Here is a 10,497-nt window from a genome sequence, read left to right on the forward strand (position 1 = left end):
TTTCAATAAAAGCCACATCACTGTTCATATTGGTAAATATTATTCCATCGAGTTTGGAAAAACTGGAAAATTGGGGAAAAAATTGGAAAAACAATAAAGCCTATTTTACTCCAGGAATACCCACCCAAAGTATTGTTGCGATCGGTTCAGCCGTTTTTACGGTACATGCAAACGGACATTTGGTGAATTATAGTAAGATTTACGAAAATATTACCAAAAAAAAAACAACCTAGGCCAATTCCTTACTTCCATGGTTATTAGTACCGTACACCGCTTATCATTTTGGCTTAGCGGTTAGGGTGCCGGCTTGGGATCCTAGAATCCTGGGTTTGAATCACGGATGATCACTGAATTAACGCCAGGGGGGGTTGACTCGGCCTGTCATCCTTCCGAGGTCGGCAAATTGAGCACCAGTTCACTGGTAATTCCCTGTGTGTCGCAAGAGGCGACTAACAGGGTTGGCGGCAGGAAGGGCATCCAGCCATAAAACATCGCTTCAAAAAGGGGACCACAGTGCCCGAAAAAGGCCAACCCCTGCTCTGCGGGGTAAAAATGGCCTCTAAAGGTGGTTCTTTCTACACCGCTTATTATTGATTCATGAACCATACACTGCTTCAATCCATTAACTTTGCAATAACAACATTGGAATTAAAGTGTTATGGTTATATTTACAATATTATTATTATTATTATTATTACGAAAACGATACGACTATATTCAGAAACCTGGGCTTAATGTGTCTGAAGCGGCCTGGAGGTGAGGCATGAAGGCATGAAGCCTAAGGCCTATAAGTACTGTGTCGTTGGAAGACCAGTCACGCCAATGCTTTCGATATTTGATGGTCATTTCAACAGTCGGTTTGTTTGTGTTTCACACTGAATGAAAAACGTTTTGGTAGAGCATGGCGATTGTGATATATGACAGGTTCGACGACATGTTCAGCCTGAACGAAATTGGAATCAAAATGGTGGTGTGCGGTGTCAGCCGCCGTACCACCGTAATGACATCACATCACCGGTCATGTGACCAGATCCTCAGCTCTGATTGGTGTATGTTTGAGGGGACAAACAGACAGACAAACACTGCTCTAGACGGCTTTGTCCTATGGGCTACGCCGTAAAAATTATAAGCAAGGTTTAATTCAGCCATCAGCACGCACGGTAAGCACCTCCCTATAGCTGTTCCTGTGGTAATTTTGTGTTAAACATCATCCGATTTCCATCAACTGTTATTCATGATGCGGTCCACATGCGTCTTTTGTTACCTCTTCCAGAAGGGAGTAAAATGTGCTTCACTCATGATTTAAACTGTACGGTTTACCCGCTCTAGCAGGGTAAATGGCCTTAAAATGCATGTTGTGTTGTTGTAATCACATGGGTGGGAGTATCAGATTTTATCAAAAATAGCGTTACATAATTTTTGAATGGGCACCATTGAGGTTAATCAATCCGTGGCCATGTGACGAATCAGCTCCTTCTGATATAACCGTGTGGAGGGTGACATGGAGGTGTCAAGTTAATTTTTAATAGCGCATCAAATGTTTGTTTCCCAATCACACTGTTCATCTTTTAAGCGTGTTTTAAATGCGCATTTCCCAATCGGCCCGTTACCGGATTTTGTCACAGGTTGTGACCACAGTGCGGTTATTCTTGTTTAAATTATGAATTAAACGAAGGTTAATCAGTTGCGTGTATCTTGTGTTCCCAATAATAGAATGACAATCCTGCTTAGTCTCATTTGACTCGATGTGACCTCACCACAACCGACTTTACCCTCCGTCCTTGTTACATCACATATTATCATATTACAATTTCCAGTTAATAATGTAACATCATAACCATAGCAACCGAACATGGATATATACTTTTTGCTTAACAGCACCCCTTTCATTCTAGTTTCCCTTCCCGACGGTCCATTTTGCACCAGAGAGTCGTAGGTGTCCGTTTTCTCGTGGACTTTTCCCGCCTTTCGCATCCTTTGCAAGCGCTTGTGCTCCACAGCGCCCGTGCGATCCAGGAATGTGTCTTCATCGCTGTCATAGAAATCCGCTTCCTCCCAATTTCTCTCTTTCCTCTTTCGGCCACCTGAGCAGGACGTACGTATTCAGACATAACGTGGCTTGCCTTGTACATTATCAGACTTGCAGAATTTGGCTTGTCCCAATCCTTTATGCTATTATAGTACAACAAAAAGGCAAGGTATGGTTAAAAAAAAGGATGGTTTATCCTGCAACAACGAGACCACTAACCCATCACCTGGAAATATGCACATCAAATACAAAAGGGTTAAATAACAAAGCTTGATCCTCAAAATCATTTGTGCTGCAACCGAAGGTCCCATTGCTGAAGTTTAAGATTTTGTTACTTCATTGAAACCTCGAAAAAACTGCCATCCACATCATGGATGTAGAATCTTACTATAATTCACCAAATGTCCGTCTGTCCGTTCGAAGGTACCGCAAAAACGGCTCAACCGATCGCAACAATATTTTGGGTGGGTATTCCTGGGAACCCTTGAAGTAAAATAGGCTATATTGTTTTTCCAATTTTTTCCCAATTTTCCAGTTTTTCCAAACACGATGGAATAATATTTACCGATATGAACAATGATGTGGCTTTTATTGAAATTCTACAAATACTGTTTAGATTTTGATGAGAATTACGAACCTGCCGCGAATGCGGAAGTGGACAGATTACGGCTGCACAGGTTTGATAATATTCCAATACAACCGTCATTCAATCATAATGTTTAATCATTAATCGTTGATCGTTAAACGTTAATCGTGTTAATCGTTTTGTTAAAATATCAATGGATGATTGGAATTGAGTGAATACAAGTACGATTTTGAATTCATAATTGTATTCACCCACCCGTACGGAAATTCACATCAGGATTTAAATATTTGTTTATGTCACGAATGTTGTTAAAAGTTTATTATATGAATGTGTATTTGTGATTGGAGTTATGCTGTTTGGAATGAAAAGAGATATCGAGTTCAAGTGAATGATGAAATGCAGTGACGGTTTTACGTTCTAAACGTGAAATTCACGGATCGCCATATGCAGATTCGCCATTGACTGGGAACGGAACACACGTACCTGTTTGTTTGCGAACGGGTACGTTTTTCATGGAAGTTCTTCATGAACTTGCTGGCCATGTCTGACGTGCAACTGAAGGTGCTACAGGAATGTGGAATTTATTGGTTTCATGCTTTAGCATTCACCATTTCTGCATTGTCTGTTTGCTTATGGCCTCCCACCCATGCGTAGCACGGGTACCTCACTAGTTGATTTAGCAATACAAAACCATTTGAAGCGAGGACATTCTCCGAGAATCTGAGAAAAAACTTATCACATAAAACGGGGGAAAAAATAAGCTTTACTTCGGCTTCTTCTTCTTCGTTCGTACATAGCACATGGCTATGGGTAGCATCAATGACTGAGGGCATGACTATGCCGCTGATGCAATGCCCTCTGCATGTTGGCGCAGGTATTTGTAATTTGTTCATGGTGCCGGCGATAACTCGCCTACTCTTCACGAAGGACACCGTGGGGCTTTAAAGTCCACCAACTAATGCCGGCAGACAGGACGCCCAGTTTAACATCCACCCGAAGGACGGCACACACACACTGATGAATCACTCTACCTGTGAAACAACAGTTTATAGCTGGTCAGGATCCGAACCCAGGCTAGACAGCTTGGAGGCGAGTGTGTGTATCTCCAGGCCATCCTGCCAGCCCTTAAGCACACTAGCGAAGTACAAACATGAAATGTGGATGCTACACCATTCATCATGCACGAGCCATTGCAGTACGCATGTTCTACATTACCAGCCTCTTGCCGAAGCAGCCCATTGGCATCCAGCATACGGCAAGCTTCCAGCGCGCACTGGACCACCACCTCCTTCTTGCGCCCAGTACCTGCTGCCTCGGCCACCAACTCATGGCCATTCGAGTTCTCCATCTGAAGCCTGCATGCAAGTATTGACAGAGAAGGCAAAATTGTTGAAATGCACATCAGGTATATTATACATAAACTTTCTTTTGTAGCTCAGAATGCTGCCAGACATGGAGCAGTCAAATTTTCAGAAAATACCAACACTCCATTCTCTCTGTACAACTTATTACCATGTTTGGATAAATAAAAGGTGTTGTAATGATTGTCTGTATTATAAAAGGAGCCCTGTCTGTCTGCAATACTATAACTTGAGAATGGATTGACGGATTTCAATGAAACCAATGACGGTGGATTTGGGGAACTCCCAGGAAGGATTGTGATGGAAAAAAAAAAAATGGGATGGAAGGAAGGTTTGTATAGCTGGATCGAGATTCTAACCCAAGCTTTACAACTTAAAGGCAAGTGTTCGTACTTCTAGGCCATCCTGCCGTCCAAATACGCATGCACGCACACACACACACTAATTCCCAGGGCACTCTCAAAGATTAGTTTATAGCAGTTTCAATGAGATCCTCAACCATGGGTATCCTGCTTGGAGCAGTCACATGACCATTGATGAAGGTGCAAAATGAAAGGGCGAGACTAACCTGACCTTGCACAACCAAGACGCCGGTCCCTTCTCTTCAACATCATACTCCAAATCCATCCCTGAAGGCAAAATCGGGTGTTAATGATGATGACGACGATAAATCAACATTTTCTCGCCCAATGAGACGGAGTCATTGCTACACCCAAGTTGATAATGCAAAATTTGAAATTCTCCTACTTTAATGTGGAAGAAAATAAAATCCCATATTTATATCCGACACATGGTGATCTGGGTTCTGCTCTAGGGTGTTATTTGGCCTCGGCGGTTATTGACCTTGTTCTGGATTGTTTGTGTGGTCCGGGGTGTCGGATGATTAAATTAACCACCGTTTTACTGTGGAATCCTTTACTTTGGACATTGTAATTTATTTCCCATTCATCGAGTTTAACGAGCGATTTCTCAATGTTTACAGATGTAATTTGATGATAGTCTTTGCGGTCACATGATGCAGGGAAAAAAATAATTAAATTTCCATTCCGATTTCGTTATTGCAGCGCAGCGTTCACTTCCGCTCTTGTTGTGGTTAACCTAACTTTCACGTCTCTGATTGCAGTTAACGCAGCATTCACTTCCACTCCGATTGCGGTTAACGCAGCGTTCACTTCTGCTCTTTGTTGTTTAATGCAGTGTTCACTTCCACTCCAATTTTGTTGGTTAACACAGTGTTCACTTAACAATCCAATTTTGTTGGTTAACGCAGTGTTCACTTCTGCTCCGATTTTGTTGATCAATGCAGGGTTCACTACCACTCTGCTTTTTGTTGGCTAACGCAGTGTTCATGTCCGGTCGCATTTCCTTGGCTAACGCAGTGTTCATGTCCGGTCGCATTTCCTTGGCTAACACAGCGTTCACTTCCGGTCCGATTTCCTTGGCTAACTCAGCGTTCACTTCCGCTCTTGTTGTGGTTAACCTAACTTTCACGTCTCTGATTGCAGTTAACGCAGCATTCACTTCCACTCCGATTGCGGTTAACGCAGCGTTCACTTCTGCTCTTTGTTGTTTAATGCAGTGTTCACTTCCACTCCAATTTTGTTGGTTAACACAGTGTTCACTTAACAATCCAATTTTGTTGGTTAACGCAGTGTTCACTTCTGCTCCGATTTTGTTGATCAATGCAGGGTTCACTACCACTCTGCTTTTTGTTGGCTAACGCAGTGTTCATGTCCGGTCGCATTTCCTTGGCTAACGCAGTGTTCATGTCCGGTCGCATTTCCTTGGCTAACGCAGTGTTCATGTCCGGTCCCATTTCCTTGGCTAACACAGCGTTCACTTCCGGTCCGATTTCCTTGGCTAACTCAGTGTTCACATCCGGTCCGATTTTGTTGGTCAACGGTGTTCACTTCTCCTCTGCAATTTCCTGGGTTACTGCAGTGTTCACTTACCCTCTGGTTACACTGCTTAATGCAACCTTCACATACACGGATTATTCTTACGAGTCCTTACGGATCGCCAACTCGTAGTCAATCACAAGCATCCGTAAATAACTCGCTGGTATCCGTAGATAACTCGTCACAACTCGCAACAACTTTTGACATGTCAAAAATCATCTTCCGTTATTTACGGATGCTTGCGATTGACTACGAGTTGGCGATCCGTAAGGACTCGTAAGAATAATCCGTGTATGTGAAGGCACCCTTACGCAGTGTTGACTTCCGCTCCAATTTCCTTTGTTAATGTAATGTTCACTCCCACTCCAATTTCCTTGGTTAATGCAGTTTCACTTTGGTTAATGTAGTGCAATGTTCCGCTCCAATTTTGTTGGTTAACACAGTGTTCACTAACAATCCAATTTTGTTGGCTAATGCAGTGTTCACGTCCGGTCCGATATCCTTGGTTAACACAGCGTTCACTTCCGGTCCGATTTCCTTGGCTAACGCAGTGTTCACATCCGGTCCGGTTTTGTTGGTCAACGGTGTTCACTTCTCCTCTCCAATTTCCTGGGTTACTGCAGTGTTCACTTACCCTCTGGTTACACTGGTTAACGCAGTGTTGACTCCTACTCCAATTTCCTTGGTTAATGCAGTTTCACTTTGGTTAACGTAGTGCAATGTTCCGCTCCAATTTTGTCGGTTAATGCAGTGTTCACTTCCGCTCCGATTTCCGTGGTTAATGTAGTGTTAGTGCCCCAATTTGGCATGGCTAAAGTGCATGTCGTTCCTTCGCTGCTTATCCCTTGTGTATCGCCTGTGGTATATTTCCATATGCCCAGAGTAAATTGCAACTCAGACTTCACTTTAGACTACGAGCCATATTTCTCGTCTCTTTGTGTACGAGCTGGCAAAACACTAAATTTGATTACAAAGCATAACAGGGTTAATTTTTAGATTATCAAGATTTTATTTTAGAAATCAACAAATCAATGAAGAAATTTTATCAAGATTTTTAGATTTTAGAAAAAAAAATTTTTTTTAAATCAAGCAATTCAAGTTTTGATGTTGCGAGTGGTTAATTATTACATTAGGGCCCATCTAATATGTACACAGGAATAAAATAATAATCATCTATCTATAATTCCAGTAATCTCTGTATGTGTGTTTGTTTGTTTGTTTGTTTGTCTGTGACCGCTGTTTCTCGACAACCACGGGTCCGATATACTTTAAACTTGCCAGGTATATTGCTGGGGACCCGAGGATGTGCCTTTTCAAGGTTTCATATTAATCGGACAATTACTTACCGAGCTATGTCCAAAAAACGATTCAACCAATCAGAGAGCAGCGAGCTATCGCGTGTGCCGAACGTGGCGAACACACTCTGCCTCGGACGGCACATTTGAGAGCGTATTCATTTATTTCACGTTGGCAAACTATGTTGCCATATGTTGGCGTTAAACTATGTTTTAAAACTAATTAAAACCATTTCATGTAAATAGAGGGGGGGGGGATTGTCACTGTACTCGCAAGCCGTTCGCCGTTCGCTTTGGCGTTGCGAATGGACCAAAACATTTCATGGACCAAACCATTTCATGTAAAGCGTTCGCCGTTCGCTTTGGCGTTGCGAATGAACCAAAACATTTCATGGACCAAACCATTTCATGTAAATAGAGGGGGGGGATTGTCACCGTACTCGCACCCACGTACCCACGTACGGGCATTGCACCCACGTACGGGCATGCCCTAGTTTTACTAATTCCCCTAATAATATAGGGGACCAAAAAAAACAACAACAACCACGGTTCCCGAAAAAGGCCAACCCCCGCTTGCGGGGAAAAATGGCCTCTAAAAGGTGTTTTTTTTTTTTTTATTCCCCTGTTATTCTACCCCATGCATATTTGATCATAAATGGCCACTTTTACTGTATCGGAATGCACAGACACCTCAGAAATCCTCACAGAGTAGAGTTGTCACCCACAATGCAATCCGGGAATTTACCTTCTCTTTCAAAAAATTCCCGGAGAGCTTTCTTCGGATCCTTGACGTAATAGGCTTCCTTCTCTTCGTGGAAACCGACAGCAAACGGGTTTTCATCACACTGTTCCTCTTCCTCACCGTCCTCATCAGGATTGTAATCATCTGCTCCAGGTTATGGAGAAAGATGCAGAGAAAATGCAACTTTCGTGACGAGTACAAATGTCACGATAGACAAATGCTTACGCTGGCTCTCCTATCGGACACTAATCCGCACGATGTAAATACATTTGTCATATAAAATCTAACAACTCTCAAACCCTTTGCAGTGTTTTGAACACGTATAACATAATACATACCCATGCCCCAGTTGCAAGTAGCATTCTCATCTTGGGAAGATTTTGCGATATTCACAGGGCCTTCTTCTTCTTCATTCTGATCTTCCCCCAGCATTTTCTGTTCAAGGCTTTCCAGTTTTTCCTTGCGTTTCCGTCCCAGGGCTTTCAACTCGGTGACGCTCAGCTCACACTCCACCTCTTGGTCAGTCTCAGGGCCCTCGTTGCACAACAACCCAAAACACCAAGAACAATTGAGGTTATAAGAACACATGACCACCTTCCAACAGATAATTTACCTATAGAACATTTAAACTAGAGTTCATAGAACACCTTACCCCACACAGTCTTGAGAAAAAGGACATGGGAAGGGTCTTTTATACTCTTGTTTTGTTTCCGAGCAAAATCTATACTGTTTGTTTAACTGTTTGTAAGTCTAAGTTTAAACACAACCTTGTGTGAGGCCGCGGCCACATAGCCTATGTTACTCCTCCCCCACCCCCGAAAAAAAAAAAATTGGAAGTTTACCGCTCTTGATGCAGCGTCTTTTACCTCACCTTATTTAACGCTACATTAGTTCTTCGTGCCTGATGTGTGTGTCCTTTATGACATCCCTAGAAACTAAGTTTCCTGTTTGGAATGATTGTCAGTTTTGTTTGACTCCCAGGTAGGCAGATGAAACAAACTGCCCTACTCCTCTACGCATGCGTACTTAGGACAGGACTCCTTACAATTTGCTTTTGGGAGATCTCCACAGCTATGCACGGTCGAACCCCCTTAGTTACTTAGTGTGATTAAAGATCTTAATTGTAGGACGGGTTATGTCATCGATTTGGTTTCCTATACAAGTGAATGATTCAAACTGCCATCTCGATGAAGCGCAAACGGGAGATGCTCTATCTTGTTGCACGCCACCCTTCAGATCAGGACGCAAAATCATCCGTCCGTCCATCCCTTGTACATCTTGGGTGTGCATTATCCCAGCATAGCTCAAAGTCATCTGTCTGTCCCTTGTACATCTTGGGTGTGCATTATCCCAGCATAGCTCAAAGTCATCTGTCTGTCCCTTGTACATCTTGGGTGTGCATTATCCCAGCATAGCTCAGTCATCTGTCTGTCCCTTGTACATCTTGGGTGTGCGTGAGATCCCCCAGCATAGCTCAAAGTGATCCGTCAGTCCCTTGTACATCTTGGGTGTACGTGAGATCCCCCCAGCATAGCTCAAAAAGGGTAGACTACCTTTGTGTTGGTTACCTGGCTTAAATTCCCAACCTAATATATGTGATTGAATAAAAAGGACATGAATGTTAATTTCGAACAAGTTAGTAAGGATATATTAAATTAAACTGATGGATAATTGGGAGGGGGTCTGGTTGGGGATGGTAGTGGATGCAGCACAAGTTTTCTAACCAACTGCAACCTTCACAACAATAAATTAATAAACACGAATTAAACGAAGAACCATCATTTTTAGAAAGACATTTTTTTTAAATGAAATTCTCATAAACCCAAAGTGACGGACAAGACAATCTTTCCCACACGTACTTGTAGAACAAGCATCCTCGAACTGGCCCCGACCCTGAGCGTGTGTCCCACTCGCAGCCGTCGATAACTCCGACCAGGCAGCCGTTCCTTATTGACAAACGTGCCGTGCGTACTCTGCAGGTCATACACCGCCCAACCAGAGCCCTGCTCGTCGATCTGCCCGAACTGCAGCACGGCATGGTAGCGGGACACGGACGGGTGGTCCATTTGGATGTCGCAACACGCCAGACGACCCACGATCTTGAGACTGTGACCCTCAAGTTTCTTGTAGCCAATGATGGCGCCTTCCTTGATAATCTCCAGCGAGTATTGTTGATTTGGTACGGAGCTCCACGAGGGTTCTCTGTAAGGTAGCGGTGGCGGTGGAGTTGGTGTTTTCCCTCCTTTCCCCTCATTGTTGTCGTCCCCGCTTTCAGGTGCCACTGGTCGTGTTCCTGATCCCTCAGCCTCTGTACCTGTAAGGTGAGGCTTTGTACCTCTGCTGGAGCCAACAGAAAGCAGAGAAGGCTTCTTAAATTCTCCATCGTCGGTTTCCGCTGAGCTGTTTTGTCTGAGACTCTCAGCATCGACATGCGCTTCTCTGTCCACATTTTCCGATGCTTCCTCTGAGCCGATTTCACACGACACCACGGGCGCCGCCATTTTGGTCGGAAATAAACTTCAGCGGATTATTTTGGTTCCGTTCCGCTTCCGGAACATTCAGTTCCTCTGGTGAAAGTCGACGACG

General features: G+C 43.5%; 1 protein-coding gene across 1 annotated transcript in view; it reads right to left on the reverse strand.

The window, feature by feature from the left end:
• Positions 1-10,497, reverse strand: part of SLC4A1AP (solute carrier family 4 member 1 adaptor protein) — a 34,474-nt gene extending 23,977 nt beyond the window's left edge. Inside the window, exons 1-6 of the mRNA XM_068133116.2 lie at positions 9,771-10,497; positions 8,250-8,445; positions 7,915-8,055; positions 4,545-4,605; positions 3,831-3,970; positions 1,924-2,084 (exon numbers count right to left, since the gene is read on the reverse strand). Of these exons, the coding sequence (XP_067989217.2) occupies positions 1,924-2,084; positions 3,831-3,970; positions 4,545-4,605; positions 7,915-8,055; positions 8,250-8,445; positions 9,771-10,412 (1,341 nt within the window). The 5' untranslated portion in view covers positions 10,413-10,497. The remainder of the gene's footprint in view (positions 1-1,923; positions 2,085-3,830; positions 3,971-4,544; positions 4,606-7,914; positions 8,056-8,249; positions 8,446-9,770) is intronic.

The sequence above is a fragment of the Myxine glutinosa genome, chromosome 12, assembly GCF_964187855.1.
Source record: "Myxine glutinosa chromosome 12, kmMyxGlut1.1, whole genome shotgun sequence".
Lineage (NCBI taxonomy): Eukaryota > Metazoa > Chordata > Myxini > Myxiniformes > Myxinidae > Myxine > Myxine glutinosa.